Consider the following 25,601-nt stretch of genomic DNA (forward strand, 5'->3'; position numbering starts at 1 on the left):
CCAGGTGTACTGAACACTCCTCCAAGTGAAAGCAAACTGTGGCCTCCATTCTGCTGCCAAAGGGATTGAGAAAAACGCATTAGCGATATCAGTTGTGGCATACCACTTGGCTGCCTTTGACTCCAGTTCGTATTGAAGTTCTAGCATGTCTGGCACGGCAGCACTCAGTGGCGGTGTAACTTTGTTCAGGCGGCGATAGTCCACTGTTAGTCTCCACTCCCTGTTAGTCTTTCGCACTGGCCATATGGGACTGTTAAAGGGTGAGCGAGTCTTGCTGATCACTCCTTGGCTCTCCAGTCGACGAATCAGGTTATGGATGGGAATCAGGGAGTCTCGGTTGGTGCGATATTGCAGCCGGTGCACTGTTGTGGCAGCAATCGGCACCTGTTGTTCTTCGACCCTCAGCAACCCCACAACAGAAGGGTCCTTTGAGAGACCAGGCAAGGTGGACAGCTGTAATTTCCTTGGTCTCCAAGGCAGCTATACCAAAAGCCCACCGGTACCCATTTGGGTTCTTGAAATACCCTCTCCTAAGGTAGTCTACGCCAAGGATGCATGGAGCATCTGGGCTGGTCACAATGGGGTGCTTCTGCCACTCATTCCCAGTTAGGCTCACTTTAGCCTCCAGTACAGTTAGCTGTTGGGATCCCCCTGTCACTCCAGAAACACAGATGGGTTCTGCCCCTCTATAACTTGATGGCATTAGGGTACACTGTGCACCGGTGTCCACTAGAGCCTTATACTCCTGTGGGTCTGATGTTCCAGGCCATCGAATCCACACAGTCCAGTAAAACCAATTGTCCTTTTCCTCCACCTGGCTGGAGGCAGGGCCCCTCTGATACTGGTCATAGTATTCGTTGTTCACTTGTAAATGTGAATCAAAAGTCCCTTGATTAAGATCGGAAGTAAAATTAGCCCTCTTACTCTGTCTTGGGAACTGCTCACCGGAAACTGGAGCTGCAATTTTCCTAGGAGAACCGCCTTTTGTAATAGTTTTTCCTTGCAAGTCATACACCCGTGCCTCTGGGGTCGAGGTAGATTTCTCATCCTACTTCCTCGTGTCCTCTCCGTGGTTATGCAGGTAAAACCACAGGGTACCCCATGGTGTGTATCCTCTATATCCTCTCTCTTGAGCAGGACATTGACTCCTAATGGCTGAGATACTGGTCCGTGCAGGTGGGGAGTAGGACAGATCCTCTCTGAGTTGTTGGAACTCTCGGCACAGTTTTTCAGACAGTTTTTCCACAGCCAAGACACAGGCCCGTAGGGAGGAAGAGATACTTTTTTCTTCATATTCCTGGAGTCAGCTAGCCACTTCATCCACTGTTGGTGCCTCGTCATCTTTCCAGGCCAGTATTGCCAATGAGTTGGCAGACGATGCTGGTGCGTTCTGTACCACCTTCTGCACCACATGGGTCATGTGCACCTGACTTCATCTGGATCTTTGGGTAACCGCTCATCGTTCAGGTCACTATAAATCACCTCCAGCACGCCTAATTCCCTCAGGTACTGGATACCTTTCTCTACGGTGGTCCATTTGCCTGGGCAGTATATAACACCTTCCTTGAAGGGATACCTTTCCTTCATGCTTGACAGAAGTCGCCTCCAGAGGCTGAGTGTTTTTGCCCCTTTTCCAATAGCTTTGTCAATGCCCCCTTCCCCAGAAAGAGATCCCAGCTGCTTGGCTTCCTTACCCTCTAAATCCAGGCTACTGGCCCCGTTATCCCAGCATCGGAGCAGCCAGGTGATGATGTGCTCGCCTGGATAATGACTGAAATATTTTCTCATATCTCGCAGCTCACTCAGGGATAGGGATCGGGTGGTTACCATCTCATTTACGGGTTCTTCCTCCTCTGGTTCTCGTGATGGCCCTGGTTCATCTTCATCCCTTACTAAATGAGCTGATTTTCTTGTGTATTTTTAGTTCTGTATAGGGGCAACTGATACCGGCGTGGGCTGGTTCTCTGGTTTAGCCACAGTGCCCATCACCGGGGTTGGAGTAGCCGCAGTGCCCATGGCTGTGGTTGGAATGGCCGCAGTGCCTGTGACTGTGGCTGGAGTGGTCACGGTGCCTGTTGTTTTGTCATCAGATCCAGAGACCTTCTCTTTCCCTTGAGGGTACTGAATAGTGTTGACCACAGCTTGATAGGCATGGGCCAGCCCCCAGCATGTTGCAATGATTTGTGTCTCTCTGGGGTTGCCAGGGTGACAACATACTTTTTCCAAATACTTTACTAGTTCTTCAGGATTCTGCATTTGTTCAGGGATGAAGTTCCAAAACACCGGAGGTGCCCACTGTCCTAGGTACTTGGCCATACTATCCCACACACCCTGCCACTCATAACTCTCCAGCCTTGGAGCAGATCTCTGGATGATATTCTTAAATTGCTTACTAACCTTTGTCAAAACCAAAACAACATTCCCAAGAAGTATCAATAGAAGTATCTTAACTGCCCAGGGATGTTCAAAATACTGAGAAGTTTTTGTAATGAAGGAGGAAACATCATAGAAGAAGGTAGTGAAGGTGCCATTCTGCATTTCCTGCACAACAAACCTCTCAGAGGAAAAGGTATAATTGCTAACTTTCTCCATGAGGTGGTAACCCAAAGTACAATAATGACTTGTGTATGAAACCCAGATATCAAGCAATGCTCAAGGTCACGGTTTTGATAAGGAACTATTCAGAACTTGCACCGTTCCTTAGCCTGAAGCGTTTGGCTCAACATACCGGTCGTAACACAAGGCTCATCATTTTGGATAGCGGTGAATATTGCATCAACAGCAATTTTGTGTAAAAATAGCATATTCTTCTTGCTTTCCCTTACAAAAGTTTACTTTTGTTGCATACAGATGGAGATTCAATGTTTTGAGATTCAATATAGATGTAGCCTTGTAGAAGCATTTTATAAGGTGTGGGGGGGGTAACAGCCTGAGAGTTACTAAAACCATATTGCATAATTTTAGAGTCTAAGCAATACCGAACCGATGTAAAATAAATAAGGAAGATACATTCACAGTGTTCATTTGAGACTTTGAGAGGCTGCTAAATATTTAGCATAGAAGTATTTGAGTTTTTTCCTGTCTTGAGACTATAGTATCTGGAAATGAGGGTGTGAATATGTATAGTTTGCAAAAATTTTAAGCCTTTTTTTAGTTGGAGCTATGTCCTCTTTAACATTTACTCTTGATTATTACCTATTGACAGTCACTAAAACAGAGGGTGTATATTAATGCAGGCGAGAGTTTCATTCATAGATGGTGAGCTACAACAGGATTATTTGCAAGTGCAAAGATCACTCACATGAATAAAGATTTGGTGGATCAGTGACTCCACTGATAAAATGAGTAAAATCCTTCTCCAAACACAATCCAAATATGTTTTCTTGCTACTTAACTTGCTTAATTAACTGAAAACACATAATTATTAATGAGAGCTCAGATAGGGCAGGAGAGGAAACATGCTTCTCAGTGATCAACTTGCAGCCACAACACAAAAACCAGTTCTGTGTGTGCAGGAAAAGCAACCCCCTCCTGCTACATTATTCCATTGATCTACAAACATTTACATCTCCTTTGTTAACTAGTTTTCTGTAGAAATTTCATAATCACTAAGGAACGCTCTTACAACTGCACCTCAAGAAACTTCTGTGCAGTAAACTTGGATCAGCCTAAAAAACAGGGTCTATTTCTGCCTTGAGGTCGTGTTATATGTCAAATCTGTTGGGCTTTTCTTGGACGTTCGTGATTCATTGTAAATAATTCAAACTGGATTTACAAAAGAGAAGAGGCTGTACAATGAACTAAGAACTGCATGTTACTATATCACTGACAGTCAAAACTAATAAAAGTATTTCATAAAGCCAAATCATAAAATGTTTTCACCTCCTCTTTCACATTGTTTTGTGATCTACATTCAGTATCAGGTTGATGAAAATGAACATTTTGGAGGAATTCTGTCCAACATAATAGTAAAGTCTAATTAACAAGTTCTTGTGGCTACGGCAAGAGAATACCCTCACCTGAATAAACTCTGTTATCCATACAATGAGCACTGAAACTAAACAAAGACAACATTAGTAGCTCACAAACAAGAAACACCTTTGAAGTATCACTGCAGCACCATTAACGTAAGGTGCATTCCCCTCCCATGAGTTTCTCGGCTGCAATGCACTACTTACGGGAAGCTGAGACCAAGAACACTCTATTTATTTATGTATTTATTTTAAGGACTAGGCACTTTAACGAGTTAACAAGTGTTCTGAGTTACAACAATTAATAACATTTTGAAAAGTCAGGCTCAGCTTTAAGTTTCAGGGTTTAAATCCTATCTTCAAGATACCTTATAAACACAATGCTGGTGCTGCACAATATGAGCATCTGCAGACACAATACAAACCTGGCTTTATGCACCCAATTTTTGATTAAAAAAGTGATCATCAGGTGAAGATTTGCCTTAAGAACAGTTAATGAGGAGCAGAGTTTTTTGTTTTTATTATGTACACTTATGAAAGACAGCACTAAAATATGGACTCAACCAATGAAAGATTAATAATTCACATATGTTCTGTAGGTCAGAAAAAAGGGGAATTAGATCTGAACCTACCACCACCGATGAAAACAGACTTTCTCCAGCTACCTAGTTCAGGTTATGTCAGATCCTCTAGTTGAGCATTTCTAGTATGGAAGCGCTCTCCAACAAAAATCCAGAATAATTTTGAAAGCATACTCTAATCACTTTCCCTACCTGAAAGCCTGGCTTAAATTAATGTAGAATCAACAGCGCCACTTATCCTAAAGGGGTGTTTGAAGGCCTGAGAGTGGAAAGCTGCAAGCCAGACCAGCAAGAATTCACAGGTATTTTTCCTGTGGAACATCTCCAGCCCCAATCCTGCCCAACGGTGAGATCAATTCTCTGCTGCAAAGCCACATCCTTCCAGCACTGTCACTGCAGCAGAGCCCAGCCAGTATTATAGGCACTGTCTTTCCAAAAAGGAGTATTAAGGACAACACAACCACTGGCCAGCAAAATAAGGATTACATACAACATCTGTTTATTTAAACCAAAGACAGTCCCACATTCTCCAAAGATATTACTTTTTCCTTGATCCCACTTAAATCATTGGACATTTTCTGAAAGGCTGGAACTTCTATTACAGTGCTATGGTTCATGCAGAGAAACAGAGAAACTATCTGCAACTCCACAATAGAAATGTAAAAGTATTCCACTTTGTTGGATACATTGGCCCTGGCAGCCACCAGTGGCCTCAATGCCTGCTTAACTACCTTCCCATTACTCAGAAGAGTAATTCCAAGCTCATGCATCAAAGTTCAGCCACTGCAGATCTCCACTTTGCTCTCCCCACCTCCTAGCTAAGGTGATCCTTCCAAGAGAGACAGGGAAGTACAGCAAGATGAGGTATACATAAGCCTATAGGTGGCACTCTTGCCCTGACACAACACTGAAGGACCATGAAGCGCTGGTCTTCCTTTCCCTTAGTGGGGACAGGCCCATATCAGTTAAGAAATCCACTAAAAGCATTAATTCCACAAAGCACTTTTAATGAACGTTTTTTATTTTATTGTCAACACACTTAAAACCAGAAACCTATGTTCAAAACAATTATTTTTAAGGATACTGAAATACAAAATATTTCACACAGAAGTTTGTTACTGTAACACAAACAGAAGTGAGACATAGAATACGCCAATGTGTATTATATGTGCTCCAAGTCATCCCAAGTTTAAGAACTGTACCACTACAGAATTGTCACGCAGGCTTGGAAAGTGAGCATTTGACTGTTAAGTATCACCTCTGCATTTCTAGTATTACAGATTTACTTGGAAACTTCCTAGCAGTGGACAGAGAACATGGTAATTTTGTCTTCAAGGTTTGTTTTGAAAGCACCATGACAACAGACTGTTCAAACTACTTCCTTACAAAGGGAAGTCTAAACAGAGACAATTATTGCAGTTATGGCTTTTTAGGGGTAATGTTTATTATTATCTATGACAGGTTTGTGAATATACAGTAACAAGCAAAATCAGTTATTTCCTGGTAGCTCCTCCTGGAAAGCAAAACCAGCATTGCCCATTTTAAATTAATTCTTTTTATGCTAAAGAAAGCAAACTCTCATATTCTATACAAAACATATGTGCTTGGCCAGGTACTGACCAGCTTTCCCTTCTTCTAGATTCTGTAAAACTAAACTAACCCAAACACGCAAAACTTCTTTATTGGTTAGCAGCAAAGAAGTTCTGCCAACTTTACACAATAAATAGATTTCTGCTTAATTTAAATTTCTTTCCAGAAGAGTGACATGACTAAACGAGTTGTATCAGACAGTGACACACGTATTACGCTCCATCACCAAGCCCCTAAGCTTAGTCAGAAGGGGAGAGAGGAACGGAGCACAGGGAAAGGAATGTCTGTTCTAAAATGATCTAAAGATTTACACTGCACTTCGTTTTTCTCTCAAAGGTCCCAAAGAAAGGTTTTCTACAGCTACCTCAAGGTTACTCCTCACACAAGCAACTTGGTTCAAAATTCAATTTTGAACAGCATCTTCTCCTGAAAAACTGAGACATCCCTGCAGTCTGACACTTAATGACGTTCCTTGCTCGTAACAACACACATTCGTCACTCTCCTCTCTTCATCGTTTGCTTGATAGCTTTTCATGCTTATCCTTTGTGTGCTGGTTCCTGCTTTGGTGCCTCGGAGGAGAGTAGCTGACTCTCCTTCTGGATTGAAAGCTGGGTGTATATGGGTGAATTCTGCGTTTCTTTGGTTTTTCTTCTTTCCTGCTTTTGTTTGGCTCAGGCTCCTTACTGTCTTCTTTCTGCTCACGTTCCTGGTCTTGTTCTTTTTGAGATGGTAATGTGTTTTTGATGGTATTAATAAGAAATCTTTTATTTGTACCAGCAAGGGGACATTTCAACCTGTAAAGACATATAAAAGTGATCAAAAGTCAAGATAAAAGCATCCTGAAACAAGTCTGAGATTTTAACTTCAATAATTTTAAGACAGGTTTGTGCTTTCGGCTTTCCTTGCATGCCACCTAGTGTAAACTCTCAGTACAGAAAGATATACTCAAGGTTGTCTCCATTCTCCTTTTATTTTGCTCTTCATAGAATAAAAATTATTCTACTTCAACACAGTGAAAACCCACATGATTTTCACAAGACAGTGTGTGCAGGGGGAAGCAGAGGATGACAACATATTTTAAGGCTGATGGTGCTTAACTTAGGTGTTCAGGAATCAAATATTTAGTAACATTCCAAGTCAAATCAGAATGGTTACAAGTTCATAATCTACTAAAGTCAGCATTTTTATTTAATGAACTGAGATATTCAGAAAGTAAAAGACACTTGCCTGAAGAACCCAAACAGCTGTAGCGATAAAACATATACACAAGGCATACCAGTTTTAAATTATCTTAACCACCAAACAAGATGTTTTCTTTCTTTTTCTTAAACAAAGGATACTTATCCAACTCTTCCATTGCTTCTGACCTCTTGCAGCTTAACACTTTTGCACATAGTTTATCAGCTAGTTTTAGTAAACAAGTACTGTACATTTCATTTATCTTGCTGGTATCAGATGCACTCTACTTATCCACAATTTATCATCTCTTAAAGAATGCAATAAGAAAAAACAAGTTTGAATATATTCCTGCAGTAAGCAGAAATCACTCTAAAGACTTTGTTCATAGTGGGAGCCACCATGGTGTTTGTCCTCACAACATTTTTGAGTCTGCATGCTAATGGAGAAGTTACGGGTTTACTCTAAAAAAGCAGAGCTGTTGGAGATCACAGTGCCACTTACTGAGTCAACTACAGAGTCAATGAATCCTAACATCACAAGGTTAAGATCATCTATTCTACTTGAATATTTTCTGTAAGTGTAGAAACTATACCCTGATCATTTAAAAACCTTTGACACCTCTGAATAATCAGAGGTATCAGAACAGGAAGATGACTGTAACCAAGACCCCATCTGATTATTTAGCATACCTCATGACTTTTACTGGACATGGTATTTACCGTGGTGCTTTGCTTCAGGTCTCCCTGCTAAGCATTACTGATGTTACTAAATCCTCAAAGAACTTATGAGAGTCATTTTAGAAGTATACATTAAACAGCCACACTGTTTTATTTCTACTAGGTATTTCTTGATGCATTTCTACAGCATAACTGGTTTCTGAGTTTTCTAAACTTTCTGCATATAAATCTACACCGTTTTACTCAAATCTTGGTTAAAAAAAAAAATTTTAAAAAAAGTCCAGATCTGTATCTAGTATAATTGGTTTGTAAATTAGTAATACAGTAGATGGATAAATACTGTCTCCCTGAGTAAAAATGCAAGGCTAACATGTCAGTAGAACAGGGTTTCTACTTCAAGCTACATCAGCTATGAACGTGATGCTGAATATGCCATGGCATAGGTTACACTCAAGACATAACACAAAACAGCCAACATTTAAGTCCTCTGTATATCTTATGCCAGCATGAAACTGTTGCACCTCAACACTTCCTACCAAGGAGGGCAGCTTTCTCTTGGCTGCACCCAGGCAAAAAACTATTTCACATTTGTCTCCTTCCTCTTGCTTTTTCTTAAAAGCTAATGCACTGATTAAGCACTAATATATATATATAGCACTAGAATGAGACAATCCGCCCTATATAAATTCACCTTGCTGAAGTATTTCTTTCGACACTATGAGTGCTGCCTGAGCTATACTAAGAATGAAACCTGGTGAGAAATGCAGGGCTTCAGAGTCAGCTAAGAGATGCCATTAATTCACCATCATACAGTGCTGAAAGCGAGCCACTGGGCTTTCATGGAGCCGCAGTAAGTTACGGCACTGGAGAGAAACATCAGTCCTTAGTTTTACTGACCTCAGATGTCAACAAAGCAAATTCTACCTTTAAGTCTTAAAGGCAAGGGGAGATATAGCACGTTCTACATTACACATGCACACACACAAGTCCGTAATGTTTACATATATCCATGGTATATATGGGACTGAAGATTAAAAGTGAACTGCATTAATCCACTGGTATCTTTGAAAGCATTCCTAATGGTGAGAACATTGTAGAATACTTCTACAGCTGACCTCCCTGAAGACAAGCCTTTGGCTTGCTGTAGGTCTGATCCTGCAACGCTCAATTCAATGACAGCTTTGCCCTCAATGTAAGTTCTGAAGGGTTGGGAGGCAAGCTCAACCTATGCAAGGTGGAATGCAATACTGCTGACTAGCGAGCAGTGCCACAGGACAGTTTTTAAAAGCTCTTTTTTTTTTTAAAAAAAAAAAGACATGTTAGAAGAACATTAAAGTTCTGAAATGAGGTGTGCCTGAAGCAGGGATGCAGGCATGACCAAAGCAAGCATGCAACCTGCAATTGTAGAGCAGTCTTGTCTACAAAACGGACTCCAGTTCTGTAGCAATGGATTCACTCATGTAAGGGTTCACTTTTTGCTTTGCATGCTCCAATAAGCTAACCCAAGCTATTCTTACCCACAGAACCCCTCCACGGACATGTCCCACAAACCCCAAAATCTCTCCACTATGCAATGACGAAGTGTCAACATCGCATTTTGAGCAAGAAAAAAGAAGATTAAATCCGTTACTGTGAACTTAAGTCAAATCTTAACCCTACTTTTGACATTTTAAGCCAACTTCTGTGCAATAACACAGGATTTCCAGACAATTATCTGTCACCAAGTGTAGCAGTGCAGTTCAGCACAGGAGTGTATCACATACAACTTCTTACCAGTAAAACACACTGACACCACTTAAGACACAAGAGCACAGTGCCATGCACCACAGTCTCTTCTCTGCTGAGTAACTGGACATACCAAACAGGCTTGGCACAGTCAGCCTTGGCATACGGACTAAATCAGATCTTTCCAGGAAACAGAGTTCATTACGTATGAACTTGTAAGTACACTTCTTACCACTTCCAAACTGCCATGGAAAATACAGTACTTAACAAAAGAGTGACTGAAGGCAAAAAAAAAAAAAGGGCAGCTAGAGGTTGTTTTGCCAAACCAACTACTCTAGGCTGTTACCGCCTCACAGGGGTCACAGGGGATCTCACAAAAGAGGATGCCTGGGACAACACTGCAAGCTTTTATGTATGGTCTTGGCAGCTAGATACAGCTGGCAGGACTTTGGATGGGAACCTGTGCTCTGATCACAAGTTTTTAAAATATTTACTTTGCAACCTCTCTCTGTACCCTGTTTCTCCTCCTTTTGATGTTCAAATGGAAGAGATGTAGTGGAATCACACTGCGGTGCCTCTGCACAGTCATGCAACACCCATTCAAAACCAAGACGCAATACAGCATTTTGCAGTTCCGGTGCACTCAAACCCTTCAGTCTCATCTTCATTATTTTGTATTCTGCAGTACTTCTAAACAGATTTGGTATTGAACAGAAAGCTATCTATAGGAATGAAAGCAATTTTAGGATTGCTTTATAAGAAATAGGGTTAAAAATAATTTAATGCTTCTAACATTTATCTTCTTTTTGCAATTTCATCTGCTCTTGCAATGCAGAGCTGACCAAACCATCCCAAAATAGCCTGTTTTCCACATCTCATTTTAGGTATTTTAAGCAGAGAAGATTACATTCAATTCGGCCTTAGCTCACTTGCTACCAGCATCTTTGAAGACTAGACCTATACATTGGAGAAAAAAAAACCATAATACCTCTAGAACTGGTCCACACAGTAGCTTTTGTGGCATTTTAACTGCCTTTCTCAATTAAAGCAGAACAACCCCTTAAAATGGGACCTAACTCCACTGCTATAATAAGCTTATGAATTAGGTACATAGGACTGACAAAACCACTTAAGGAAAGCTGAGCTTTTAGCTTGATTTTACTTAGACACACAATGGAAATCCCAGTACCTTACAGCTTTATTCCATCTGATGAATCAAGGATACATTCATCTAACCATTCCAAGTGCTGTTACACTATTTGTCCGCAACTTCCCATCCTGGATCCATCTGGCTCTTCAAGTGTTAACTTTCAGACAGCTGCTCTGATGTCTTTCCTCATCTCAGAAAGTCCAGCATCACAGCAGCATCACTAAGATTTAGCCACAGATTCTGCTCTCTTTTGCTCAATATTTCCAGGATTAAGACATCTTCAGAAGAGGATCCTCCCTTCCCCTTCTCTCACACATTTTCTTACTTGTGATTAGCTCCACTAATGCTTGATACAGATACACCATCAACAGGACCTACATCATGTCGTATCATAAGGATGTAGGAGACCCCCAACAAGAATCACTATGGCCTTAGAGTGCATACAAAAGGAACACTGCAAGAACTAGAAATATGGCAGTGCTGAGAGCAAGAATCTTGAGGACATCCAAGGAACAAGTCAACACCGAAGAGCCAGCCAGTAATGCAAGATCTACAAATACCAATATCCAGTATTTCTTGGATGAATTTGCCATTGATAGGATCTAGGTCCATCTAAGCAGTCTTGAGAGCACGGAGGCCAGTGAGCTAGGACTCTTAACCAGCTAAGACCTCATGCAGCCCATTGGCAATACTGACAGTTGCTCCACATCCAGAGAGTCTCAGATTACGTCCCTTCCTGCATAAGGTCTTGCCTGATATCACCACCAACCTCCCTGTTTGGGACAAGCCTTTCTTCTGCTGGCATCTAACCCCTACAGGTTGCAGCACCTACACATCATCCACAGCAGACTTGTAAGACAACGTAACATTGGCAAAACATTCCCAAACTGCAGGAAATACCAGCAACACTGTCCAATATTTCACGGCTGAGTCTTTGCATCAGAGACTGTGGGCTAAAGGATGACCGCTTGGTACATTTCTTCTGTACCTGCCAGCTATGCTAGCTTGGATGCTTGCAATTTAGGCTCAAACAGCAGCTGACTATCCATCTCGCATGAGGAGACAGCAAAAAGTTAGGTAGGGGTGCTTGGGGACCTTCTTCAAGCAGTGCACTTGAGCTATGGAGAACTAATCAGTCTGGACAATAACGGAGCGATGCTTTGAACCTGAAAGCAGCCCCAAAACTGTGCTCAGAGGCTTGCTGGCTAAGGTTTTGCTGCCATCAACACCCACCGGGAAACACAACTCCTTTGTAATGGTATGCACAATATAGTTCCCTGGGAATGCCACCTCCCCACACACTTCCCCTTAACCAATTCCTGTCAAATGCCACTGACTCCAGAAATCTATTTACCAGTATACAACAGCTGCTGGAGAGCAACATAAACTGGAATCAGCGAAGTATAGGCAGTAGCAACCTCTGCTTCTCCTTACCCAGAGACAGATGGCAGAACAAATCTTTTCTTCATAGGCCGAGTTGCTTCAACTATCCAGTGCCAATGCAGGACTGACGGCCTTACACTAGATGTCTCCAGGGTTTGTGCATCTCTTCTCCAGGACTCCTCTGACAAAGGGCTGAGGAAATCCCAGAAGTCCTCATGAAACACACCTGTAAGCATTTTGAGTTTGGCAAGGAAGGAAGGTTTTCTGTTTTACCTGTTAAGATTGTGTTTTTAGATAAGTTTGTGATGACCGTGTCTCTTTGCTTCTACCAGTTATGCTTTCCTGGATTTGGTCTACTAATACACATTTTCATGAAGTAACTTTTCTCCTCCTTTCGTTTGGTATCCACAAAGCTCAGAGCAGCAGTTACCTTCCCCTCTCAGTAGTTTACAGTTGCAAGGTTAAATGTCACTCCTGCATCTAGTCTCTGAAACCCCTCAGGATTTACCATAACATCGGTTACATCTGATGGCACTTTGCTGGAGTGTGATATTCAACTGAGCATAGTTAAGTTTCCTTCCAAATATCTTACTGGTTATCTCATCTCCCATGTACATATGCAATACCTAGTTGTTGGGCCAGTTCAGAAGGACCAGAACAGCACAATGGGGCATGAAAAATATTAAAGGGAAGAAAGCACTGGCAGCTTCCAGCTGCTGTTCTGTCTCTTGCACCTGCAGAACTAGACACCAAAGACTTACTGGGAGTCTGCCTATGGGGTGCTTTCTACCTTGCTTACAGCCACACGCACCAGCTGTACACTAGCCTATGCCAAACTCTACAGCAGCAGATTTGTGACAAATGGAGTTAATTACAAGTCTCTCTAAGGATAAATTCAGAGAGGGGAAAATCTCTGGAGAAGCATCATATACAAAAAAACCATCTCCGAGTGCAGGATATCCTGAGCTGCAGACTGACCAAAGCTGGGATAGTACCTTGAGGAAGTACTGCTACTTTCTTGTACTTTTCTTCCTCCATTTCCTAGGCGCTGGCTATCGGCCACTGATGGAAACAGGGCACTGCAGAGACAGATCCTTTGCTTGACCCAGTATAGCTATTCTCACGTTCCTCTACAGTTGAAAGGATCCTTACTTTAACAGTCTCAGTTCAGGATATCACCACACCAATCCCTATGTCAACAGTCTTTCTCTGCCTGAAGCCTTCTTGACAATCCTCTCCTCCTACACCTTTAATACAACCCTGGCCTAGCCAGCCACTATTTCACTCTAGTGGAATCTGCAGCTGTTCTGAAGGACAGGTGATCTTTGGCTATCCCCTCCTCTGGCAGGTCTTGGGCATCAGGCTTTAGCAAACTGCATGTTACCCCAAGCTGATCATCATAGCCAGCTGAGCAGGACCACCACTCTTTCACAGACAAGGAATAAGAAGTAGCTAGAGCCAGGAGTAGAAGCCCATACACACTCCTGGCAGTTATTCCAGACTGAACGAGTGGCAATGAAATTGCACAGGGACACTTGGTTATCCCCAAGAGAAATCTTTAGTCTCCATACCTGGAATTAACTTGCAAATTCACAATAACCTGGATGCATGCAACACTTCATGGGGCTAATTATCTGCACTGGTTTACCTGGCCATGTGGCAAGGCTGACTGGGTAAAAGCATGCTGTATCTGTACAGCTATAACCACTCTAGGAGATTAAACCAATTTAACTATTTTAACATAAAGGGTATAAACTGCATCCCTAGCAGAAATACTGGGTAAAATACACAAAAAACCCAAAACTTGTTTAGAAAATATAAAGGATTAACTTTTTTCAGCAAGACACTATTTTAATCTCTTCAAAGCTACTAAAACAAACATAGCCAAGAACTTCATTAACAGTGCAGGCTTATCTTTTACTACTGTTGGTGGAAGAAGCCAAACCTTATCTACAAATGAGCATAATGCAGTCAACTGGTGAGCTACTTGTGTGAACATCCCTAGATCCGACAGCTTCTTATCAAAGTCATATACATTAAGACGAATGAGTCTTCTCAGCATGTTATTACGTCTTTAATTACAATTACATGCACTACATTCCATGATAATCTAGCTGTAAAAACTGAAATACTGCATTGAAGAATTAATACTGTATCTCACTTAAGATTTAAATACTGTGATTCTTTTCCCACTTGCTATACAAATTAGCCCCAGGGTTTTAGGGGTTTTTTTTGGTATTAAAAAATACCTCCTTCCAAAACCAGATTATACTTTGAGTTAATTTTTGGCTGCAATTTACACATGGATTCTCTACTAAAGGATCACTTAACTATTTTTATTATTTTAAGGGTTTAGGTTTCTTTGGCAGGCTATGAATTCTTTTAACTTAAACAGAATCTAACCCAGTAACATGTGGCCAGTATGTAAGTACATGCACACTGAAGCTACCCAGTATTTCAAAGACTCACAAGGTTCCAATCCAGTTCCACCTATTATAAGGAAATACTATTACAGAAGCTACTCCCGGTTTTCCAATTGCTTTGAGTTCAACACATTCACTCAAGCAATTTCATGCAGGCAGAATTTACTTCCAACTTCTTTCTTATCTGGACTCAAATTTTTGCGCAGACAAATTAATACCTGGATGAAGACAATTATTTAAACATGAAGCAAATTAAAAGGTAGAGAATTCTGTCACAGATTAAATGTAAAATTTATTTGGCATTGGCATTCATTTCCTCTTGGCACAACTTACCAACCCATAGCTCCCATTGTTTCAGCTCTGGTTCTCCCACGTTTTGCTTCTTTAAGTAACTCTTCCACAGCCTTCCTAAATATGAGGAAAAGAAAAAAGTTACCACTCGCAGAACACAAGAACTTGCCACTTTATGCACTTATGTAAATAAAGTGGAGAGCTTCTCCACTGTAATGAATTAAGCAATAAAGAGGCTACCAAAATCACCCTGACTTTCTTATTAAGAAAATTCAGATTCATATGCACCAAGATTAAAAGAAACATTTTGACATATTAAAAGCAATTAAAGCTGTTGCAAATACAACAATCGCAATACTAACTGAAGAGTAGAAATAAAGTGTGCAAAACTGGTGTACTGCAGTGAAAAGCACAGTCCCTATCACTTCACCTTGGGTTCTTCCTAAAGTCTTTCAGCCACAGCAGACCTATTTTGAGCACAGTTAAACACCAGTAAAATAGCAAGCAATCAGATGACAGTAGAATCACTGCAACTACAGTTGTCAAACTGCACTAGCTTTGTGTAAGAGTGGAAGTAAAGAGCTCATCTTTGTAACTATGATCCACTGCCATCCAAAATGACCAACCTTTACATGATCAGCATCTTCTAGAACTAACTGGCCAGACTAAAGCAATTAAATAACTATGCTCACATAAAAAGTCATTAGAGAGTATAAATTATGCAAATTATAGATAACTCCTGCAATGTCAGTCTTTCAGTTCTCCTTACAAATTAATTTCAATCTCAAATAAAACTTAAGTAACTGCTCTACAGTACATGGTTGAAGTTAATGGGAAAACCAATGAATGGATAATGTGAGCCATTTATTACATACATTGAATGCATAAACTAACAATTTGGTTAGTTACCTGTAAGCAACTATATATGTCAATCAAAAATAACTGCAAGACAGAAAAGTAAAGCTATGTACCTGGCTGTAATACCCAGTATATGAAGCTAAGCATTAACAACACTGACATGGGTAAGACTGAAGGCTTGAGAAACTGAAGGTAGGAGGTAATAAAGAGGGTATTTATTGTTTAGCTCTCCTAGCTATGATGTGCCAGAATGGCTGCTGGTGTTTGGACTAAGTGAGCAAAACAATCATCACCTTGATAGTATATGTGTGTGTGTAGACTGTGCAAAAAAAGTAGCTGCCAACAGATTTCAACTCAAACGTCAAGAAAGCCATGTCCCATCATGTTGTTATGGTATTATCAGCACAGCAGGATTTTGCTGCTTTGCCACAGATTAAAAAAACCTCGAGTACCTTATCAAGCCAAAAGTGAAACTAGTGAAGTCAAGAGACTTCATCTAATAGCAGAAGCAGGTCTGAGAAGAAAACCAAGCAATTTATATGGCAGGTCCATGAGAAGATCTAACCAGTTAATGCTCGGCTCTAAACTTCTAACAGAGTAGTTTATTACAATTTAGGTTATTAAAGCCTACATAGAAAACACAAGAGGTCTTAGCTTTAAATGTAGACACTGCACATGCATAACAGGGAATGAAAATAAGCAGTACAGAATTTCCTTCAGTAGCTAATGAGAAAACATTCTGCAGTTACACAGCAGCCTACATCTGTCAGTCTAGATCTAACCTTCTTCAGTTTGTTATGGTCTTAACATAAGCCTTTACTGGCTCCCTTCACATTTGTGATCATGGATTCATGCATTCATTGCTTTGGTTTTCCCTGGCAACAGAAAACAAGTTGGTGCTAAGTAAGTACAAGTCCAATGTACACCAAGGTGTAGCTACTCTTTCTACAGTTAGTCTGCAGTTCTGCTTGAATATAGTGTTCATATTTTATACTGACAACCACCTATCACAGAACTACTTCATCAGCTTATAGTAATTTCCAGCAAGCAATATTTTAGCTAAAGATTCCTAAACAAGCCTCCAGAATTGGTCACAAGTTTTTGAACAACATATAAATAAACCTTGGTCAACATATTTATATATATGTCATTGTTCCAAGGGGAAACCTTTCCATCCAGCAAAGGCTCCTATCTGTGGCAGATAGACATGCAAATACTCACAGGTCATAACTTTTTCCTTTGAGAGTTTGCATTTGAAGGGCTTTGCAAAGGAAAGTGTCCAAGACTTCTACAGAAACAATAGTAGAGAAACACACCAAAAATTGCAGTATTGCTTCCCCGTGCACTAGCCTATTAATGGCACATTGGTTTAAGGTTCCTCACAAAAGTCTCTCTCTCTCTTGTATATTAATATGATCTCAGCAGCAGCTGGGCTTGGAGTACTTCAAATCTGGTTTTAAGCACACATCCGACTGCAAGGACATGTTGCATACCCAGTCATATCACAGGCATTTATAGAAACTGAGTATCTGGCCAGGTAAGCTGTCACCTGTTCAAGTTACCTGCACCTAGATGCTAAGTACAGCATCAGCAACCTCGCCAGCTACTGCTCCTAGGAGCAATGCGGGGTGTGGGACAGCTACTTCCCAAGAACAAAAAAAAGAAGGTAAGAAACACAGGCTCTACCACTGAAACATGGGAGATGTTGCATACATGGGTCTCCATGAAATTATGGCAAAATTTATTTTTTATTCCAGACCCAGAATTTGCTATCTGAGCAGCCTGAGCTAGTTTATAGTGATGACAGCAAGAACATGTGGCCTTTATAGAAGCTTGTCCTGAGCCTTCAAACAACAATGTCAGATGAAGGGGAGGAAAGAGGAGGAGGAGAGAAAAAAAAAAAAAAAAAAAAAAAGAGTCTGACTTTACTTATGACAGTTACCAAACTTAGTGATTCTGTTTTGAGAAACCTGACTAGGAGGCAGATTAAAAGCCACTATATCTGTCATTATTTTATAATCAAAATCATAAACCAAAGCATCTGAGCTACAAAGCACTAATAAGACACATACACATACATATCTTAAACAGCTACGATTCAGTTTTAGGGGAAGCATCACAGTGTTAATATTGGTGTTAGTACACCAATTCTATTAACTTAGGTAGGAATTATAAGCCATTAAGTATTTGAGACTTTTTTTTCCCTCTTGTTACATCAAAGATCATCCATCTTCGCAGCCTTATAAGTCGACATCTTCCTCTCTTATCAAACCTTGTTTCCTAATATTGGCCTTTCAACATCACTCTTAATTCACTGCACCTTTACAAAGCCCTTTTGACTTGCACAGACAAACAAAAAATGCTCAGATCCTCTTCGAAATAATGTGTTTCCACTCACTGAACTTATATCCTCAACAGAAGTAAGCCAAAAGCTTAAAAGCTATGCAAACAAGGTTTTTACATTTGCTTTTAGAGGCCTCTTGGGACTCAGCATTCCTTGCTCTCTTCATTTTTACAGCTTGGTTACAATACAAACAGTCCTGTGGCTGCCAGCTTCAACTCCAAGAGCAGCAGCATGAGCAGGAGCACGCAACATTCACATGAGGACAACTCAAACACTGGGGATTGATAGGAGGGAAAATTAGGGACAGGGGCACATTTAAGAACACGTCATCATTCTGGCATCTTTTATAGCAAGCACCACTTAAAACTTGCTGTGGCAATCCTTTTTGAGCAATCAAGCTTAGCTGCAGAGTTACAGCAACATAAAGGTATAAGCAGTCGTGTGTGTTTTTATCTTCAAGAGTATGGTCCAAGACCTATTTACATTTCTGAGTGATTAGACTTTTTCCTCTGTATTCCAAGGTTACAGGCAAAGCTCCCGTTGCATAAATCCTAACAACTTGCATCACAAGTGCATGTGCCCAAAGAATGGGAGAATGTTAAAGGCTCCAAAGTCAGGCAAAACCAGAGATATTTTCTATTCCTCATTCAGGGAAAGAGCTTCACCATTTTTTCTGAAAGATCAAACAGGTAGACTGAAAAATGAACAATTGGTAATGAAGAGGTATGCCTGATACAGTTACACGCAATGAAAACACCATGTCATTACAGAGACCACCTAATGATTGTAATTATAGACCACTCTGTTAGGAGAAAATATATCACACGCTGGATCTGACAGCTGAGAGAGAGGTGAGGCAGCCGCAGCTCTATGCCCCCCAGGTCCAACCAGTAGCAAGGCTGAAAATCTACTCCCAGCAGGCAGACGCACACACCGCAGGTATACACCACTGGCCACACTGATCACAGACAGACACAGAGAGCGCTCGCACCAACAGCTTCATCCCGCTCCTCTCTCTGGCTGGGTGTAGGAGCCCCCGAGGCTTCAGTCCAAATCCAGTTGCTGGCTCAGACTGTCCCACAGAGCCGGCCAGGACTCCACTGGTCCCACAGTACCCAACCCCACTGCGGTCTTGCCCACGCATACACACGTCTCACCCCTGGAGAGCCCCTGACCCTACAGTCTCTCCAGCAGCTGGCCAGGACTCCCCGCAGCCTCCAACAGCTAACTCCTCCCATGGTCTTGCTCTTAGAGATACACACTCACCTCCCAGCTCCCACCTTATTCACACTCACCAGCTGATCCAGCTTGATCTTCACTAGCAGCCACACACCCCCCTCACACCCCCACACTTGCTCCAGTACCGCAGCACAGATAAATGGCTCCCCAGTCCCACTCCAGCGGCTGACACTTGGTTTTACTCACTCCATGAAGTGTCTGCAGTTGCTGGTGCCCAGCCTGCCAGCCCAGGGTCCCAGCCCAACTGCTGGCATCCAGACCTGCACTTGTTCCAGTTGCTGACACCACGGACACGTGGTCCCTCTGACCCATGGTTTGACATTAGTTGCTAGCGCTGAGATGCACACCCTCTCCCCTCAAACAGAGTCCCTCCCCCAAGAAAGAGTTAGAAAGGAATTTAACAGGAAGACAGGACAGGCTGTGCTGACGTGGCACTCTGGGACATAGAATCATAGAATCGTTTAGGTTGGAAAAGACCTTTAAGATCATCCAGTCCAACCATTAACCTACACTACCAAGCCCACCTAAACCCATCAAGGGCAGACTAGACTAAACCATGTGTTCAAAAAACGGGTAGATGTGGCACTTCGGGATATGGTTTAGTCTAGTCTACCCTTGACTGGTTTAGGTGGGCTTGGTAGTGTAGGTTAATGGTTGGACTGGATGATCTTAAAGGTCTTTTCCAACCTAAACGATTCTATGATTCTATGACCAGGCACAGGGCATGGCCAGACAAGTGTACCAACCAGCAGCCTATTCACACACGACCAGACCTTTTTATCCCCTTATTCCTTATTTTCCCACTCTTGCTTCTCCCCAAATCACCTGAATCCATCCCTTTCCCCGCCTTTGGCTCCTCCCTTACACATCCCATAATAAGCCTCACGCAATGTCAAAATGCTCTTATCCTGCATCCCATAATGCATCCCACACCCCTAGGCAGCAACACCCTTAAGTCCCAAAGGCACTCCAGTATTGACTCACCTTGATGGGTGTCATGCCTGGAGGCCGAGACTGTCTCCTGGGACCAGCCCTGGGAGGGGCCCAGCAAAGATCTTCATTCCTCTGAGTCCTTACTGTGGGTTCCCACCTGCCCCTGTGCCTCCGTGCTCCTCTGGGCTCCTGGAGATGGACCTCTGATGGGCTGGTGGCTCCTGGGATGGGCCTGGGAGAAGCCAGGGCTGGGCACTGTTTGGGCTCCCCCATCCACCATGGTCTCTCTTTAGTCCTGTGTGGACGTGCCCAGGAGCTTTTGGCACATAACCTAAGAAACCCTGCCATCTCCACCCACACCATCATCTCATTCAAGATCCCAGTGAGAACTCTAATGAAAATATATCTACTGGAATTGCTTCACAGCATGCAGTTGGCTATAGAAGTGCAGAGACCTGGACCAGGAGGGCAGCATTCATATTCAACATCTCTGAGTCAGAGAAGGGACATCTTTAGCAAACACATCTTCATCAAAGAGACCTTCACAGTATTAATAATTGCTTGCAGTCTATACCACTACTATTCAAGCTCAAAGGCCAGGCTGTTAGGCTACTGTGATCCCCAAAATCATGCTTAAACCTACCTCCTGAGGCACTCTAGGTCCTGACAGCAAGCTACAGCCCAGGAAAAAAATTAGCAGTTTTTTAAATCAATTTTCTCAAAGTAGTTTTATGTTGACTATACAACCTATTTTTAACCATGCATGGGACTGAAAATAGAAGTGGATGTTGGTATTCTGATTACATCTGAATAATTAATATCAAGACCTTCAGTCAAGGACTGAAGATACTGCCTTCTACAATAAAAGAATGGTAATGAAGGCCAGTGTTATTTATAATTAACTCCTGTGAGCCGGTTTGTCCTATCTGCTCACACTTACTAAGAAAACTGATGAAAAAGAATGTCAAGAATAAAGCCTAAGCCACAGCACTAAGAGCAAGTATGAAAAAAAGGCACAAATATGCCACAAACTTCCTACCGTTTGTTCAAAGGCAAAGATACTCCACATCGGACATGTGAATGCTCTCATTCTTTGTCGATCGGGTTTCTTATTTAAATATTCTATTTCTCATTCCCATAGGTGCTATCTGCAGCACATTTCTGTGCTGATATTCTCACCAGCTCGAGTAGTGAACATACCATACCAATTTTAGCTTGCAGACCACTTTTTCTGCCATGAACATGGCAAAGAATGGCATACTGAATCCTGACACTTCGATTTTAACTGTTAAAAAACAATAGTAAGAACTATCAGTTAAGTTCTCCCAGGCACAAAGCTTACATGTTAAGAAGTGTAACTGGGATGCCTGTGCTGCAAAAATATTAGACTATTGATTCTCAACTCAACTACCAGCCCTCTTGTTACAGAATTATAGCATTTCTTGACATTCAGAGCAGCATCTCCTTAGGAAACACTTAATTCCAAGTAAATGATGCTCCAAACAAGCTTGGTAGGCACTTCTAATAATGTATGGCATCCATGGTTGTGAAATATTTATAGCTGTTGAAAGACAGAATGGATTATGGAAGGATTGGACACACAGTATAACAAAGCCAGTTCCTTTATATTTGCAGAGAAATGACGTTTTCTGTGCTTCAAACACACCGAACAACCATGATGACAATTTAGGAAGGAAAGTGGGAAGAAAGATTTTTTTTTTTTAGATAGCAATGAAAATGGTTACCTCTGTAATATCCCAAAGGATATTTAGTTGAAATAAACTAGGAAAAGCACATACATGTGCTTGCAGGGGAAACAAACTAAACAGATCCCAGTAGCTGATTTGTAACCTGGGTTTTTTTTTCCTACTCATTCCTGGGTCATATCTTCACAATACCATTAATTATATATTAACAGAGTTTAGCCTAGAATTTTCTTAGAATCACACTGTATCTCACTGATGTACCAGCAAGTTCGCAGGAATAAACGTCAGTTCATACTTCCAGCAAAGGTTATTGGGTGAGATGGAGCAGAGGAAATAATTCAGAATAATGTAGCAAATATTACTATTTTACACACCTATGGTATTTAGGGCTTTTAGAGTCTTAAAATCCCGAGTATGCAACAGTCACATAGCAACTTGTGAGTTAGTATTCAGCTTCAGTAGCAACTATCACTTCCTATTAAAGCGAGGAAAACATCAAACGCAAGGTCAAGCGAGAGTCAGACAAAGAAAAACTGAAAAATAATAGCAGGAAAATGTGGCAGTAAGGATGAAATAGAGCAAGTAAGATGAAGAGAGGTCTCCTTAGGGGAAAAAAAAAAAAAAAAGATGACTGACTTGTCTTAACAGATCAGGGAATGCTGGGACACAAAATTTGCTTCACACCTGAAAAACCTGCACAAAAATAGTTACACCTCTTTTTCCCCCATGGTAATTTAAATAAAAGCTGCACATACAAAAACCTTTAGCTGTTATTTAAGGCGTTGTACATTGCAAGACAAGCCTGAATTCAGAGACAGACTACAGAAAATATTCCAAATAAACCCATTTTTAAACACTAAAAATCTACCTAGAATAGTTAACACCATGGCTACAGAACAGAAATGCCATTATTTGTATGCTAAGGCCATATTATAAAGAGCTTAAAAATTATAAACCCTAGCTACTATCGCTGTACTACTCACAGGAGAGTATGATCAACAAGCCATTGAATATGAAACGAAGGAGTAATGTCTGTAAACCAAGGCTAAAGAAAGGTCTGTATTAGACTCCTGAAGACTGTATGGGGAAGCATATTTATAGTAAGAAATATCCAAGTATGACATCTAAATGCATATAGCGTGAACTGAATTCAGGGTGCTACTAGCAAAATGAGCTGTAATGAAAGCTGGGGGTATGAAAAAGTAACTGATGATAGGTAGATCCAGGACAGAAAGCAATAATCATCAAGTACACTACATTGTACTTACAATGATCTCTCAAGGTCCCTTCCAACCCAAAGCATTCTATGATTCTATGAAATGGGTTCGGAGACGACTAAACACATACGGAGTTGAATGGTACAATGGATTGAAGACACCGGACAGCTAAACCCTACCATGTGCCACTCAACAAGTCATGCTAAACTACATCCTCATTATCTACCATGCTGCCATGGAAAAGGCATAGCAAATCCCAACTCAGCTTGAAGCTATGAGGCAGGATAAAACTTCAAAAATCTGGCTCCTGCGAAGGAGAGCATCAGAAGGAGACTGTGGAGCAGTCAGCTCTAACCGGTGAGCGAGCGGCCATGCCCCGAACCGCCCAGAGGACCCCAAGTCCCCAGCACGGCAACAGCAGCCAGAATACAGACAGCATGGAAGAACAGTGAGACGGTTCTGACTTGCTATGAATGAAAGAGGTTTAAGTTTGGAATGGCACTAGTAAAAATAACATTCATGCATATATAGAAAGAAGCTTTAATTATTAAACTGATGATCTGAGAGCAGAAGTAGCTTACCAAGCATTAAAGGCCTCTTAGAAAGCATTCTGCTGTCTAGCCCTCCCACCACCCCAGTGCCACCGCTTTTGTCCCATTTAAAATACTTGCCAGATATAAGCAGAAACAAGTTATTTTCTATAAGCACTCTCAGACACGTTTTCTTAAAAGTTAATAGAGAGAACCACAGGGAGAACAGCTCAGAAATCCTTTGGTCATCACTTCACCCTAACAGTTTTAAACAGCCATAAGAAACGCTTAGTTACCCACAAACAAGCTTGCAAAAAAACCCAACCAGCCAACCAAACCCCCCAAAACCCACACCCAATAACCACAAATAGGATTATTACCCCAAAAATCTGCGATATAAACACCTGAAGTCTTTCTAAAGCACAAGTAAGAGAGGCCTGCTGTGACTGAGTATCCAAATACAGAAATCTGCACTTTAATCCTCAATGTTTGCTTGGGAACACTGTACTCAGTACGCACAAGATGAATCCTTGTGTCCCAACGAAATGCAAGGCAGAAAGCAATTTTATTGTTTGACAAAATAACCGCCAAGCATTTTGTGTTATTCTGTACAAAGAGGGCAATTTTAACAATTAGTCAACTGGCATATCTACAATACTGAAAATAAAAATTTGTAAAAACAGAAGTTTAACCTCCTTTTTTTTTAAATTTTACCAAGTACACCTAATCACCAATTTATAACTGATGAGAGATGAGACGCCTAACACTTCTCAGTCTTGTTTCTAAATGGCATCAGCACGCATCACAAGAATAATTGATTTTTTTTTTTTGTCCCCCCCCAAAATTGACTTCTTCCCATTACGTAGAAAGACTTATTTATTATTGCAACCCCCTCAGCGAGGGCTGCAGAGCTTCGTCCCGAGGCCAGGGCGCAGGCCGGCCCCAGGCTGCGCACCCCGCGGAGCGCACACTCAGGGCAGCCGGGGGAAAGCGGGCCGCGGCGGGGAGCGGGCGGCGGGGCGCCGGGCAGAGCCGGGCCGGCCTCAGGGCCCTCCTCCCCACCGCCGCCTCACGCCCGACAGCCGAGGCCTTCGGCCGGGAGCGGGCCGTCCCCCGGCCGCCGCCAGCACCCCGACCCGCAGCGCTGGGCCCCGCCGCCCGCTCCGCAGAGCCCGGGGGCCCGTCCCGGGCGGCCCCAGACCAGCGCTGCCCAGGCCTTGCGGGGCGGGAGGCGACGCCGGGCCCTGTTCGGCGGAGAGGCCCCGCCGAGGCCGTGAGCTCCCGGGGCCGCTCAGCCGACCCCCGCCGCCGCCGCCGCCCGCCCCTCACCTCTCCAGCTCCGGGTCCTCCTCCATGGCGGCGCCCGCTCTCCGCCGCTGCGGCCCAGCTCCTCAGGCGAAGGCCGGCGCCATGGCCCGCTGGCAGCCCGGCTCGGGGCGGGGCGGAGCGGCGGGGGCAGGCGCAGAGGACGGCGAGGACCCCGGCGGGGGAGGAGCCGGGGCGGTGCGAGCCGGGCCGCCGCCACACCCCGCCGGGCACCTGCGGCCGCACCACCCCCCCCACGCCCGAGGGGAGAGCGGGGGCGGCAGCCGGCCCGGTGGGCTCCTGTCAGCCCCGCTGCGTACCGGCGGGCCCCGCCGTAAGCCTCCGCCCCGGCGCTGCGGACCCCGCGCCGGGGGCAGGAGGCGCGGCGCGGTCACCGCTCTCTCGCCCGTGGCCGAGCGGGGAGCGGGCTCGGCGGCAGCGGGGCTGCCCACCCCGTCAGCGGCGGGACCCCCAGGGTTTGCCCCCGCGGCTCGGGCG

At 42.8% G+C, this 25,601-nt stretch overlaps 1 protein-coding gene across 4 annotated transcripts; it reads right to left on the minus strand.

Moving 5' to 3' along the window:
* Positions 1-5,556: 5,556 nt before the first annotated feature.
* On the minus strand, positions 5,557-25,202 carry POLR1D (RNA polymerase I and III subunit D). 4 transcript variants are annotated; one of them, XM_075709911.1, is made up of 3 exons: positions 25,128-25,202; positions 15,014-15,088; positions 5,557-6,937 (listed from the first exon to the last, which is right to left on the minus strand). In XM_075709911.1, the coding sequence occupies exons 1-3, from the start codon at positions 25,151-25,153 to the stop codon at positions 6,652-6,654; spliced, it is 387 nt and encodes a 128-aa protein (XP_075566026.1). In that variant the 5' UTR covers positions 25,154-25,202; the 3' UTR covers positions 5,557-6,651. The 4 variants fall into 4 exon arrangements, 3 of the variants coding, with proteins under 3 accessions (XP_075566026.1, XP_075566042.1, XP_075566033.1); XM_075709927.1 differs by lacking the exon at positions 25,128-25,202 and adding an exon at positions 21,385-21,532; XM_075709918.1 differs by lacking the exon at positions 25,128-25,202 and adding an exon at positions 18,657-18,814.
* Between the last annotated feature and the right edge of the window lie 399 nt (positions 25,203-25,601).

Source organism: Pelecanus crispus, chromosome 1 (genome assembly GCF_030463565.1).
Source record: "Pelecanus crispus isolate bPelCri1 chromosome 1, bPelCri1.pri, whole genome shotgun sequence".
NCBI classification, from domain to species: Eukaryota; Metazoa; Chordata; class Aves; order Pelecaniformes; family Pelecanidae; genus Pelecanus; species Pelecanus crispus.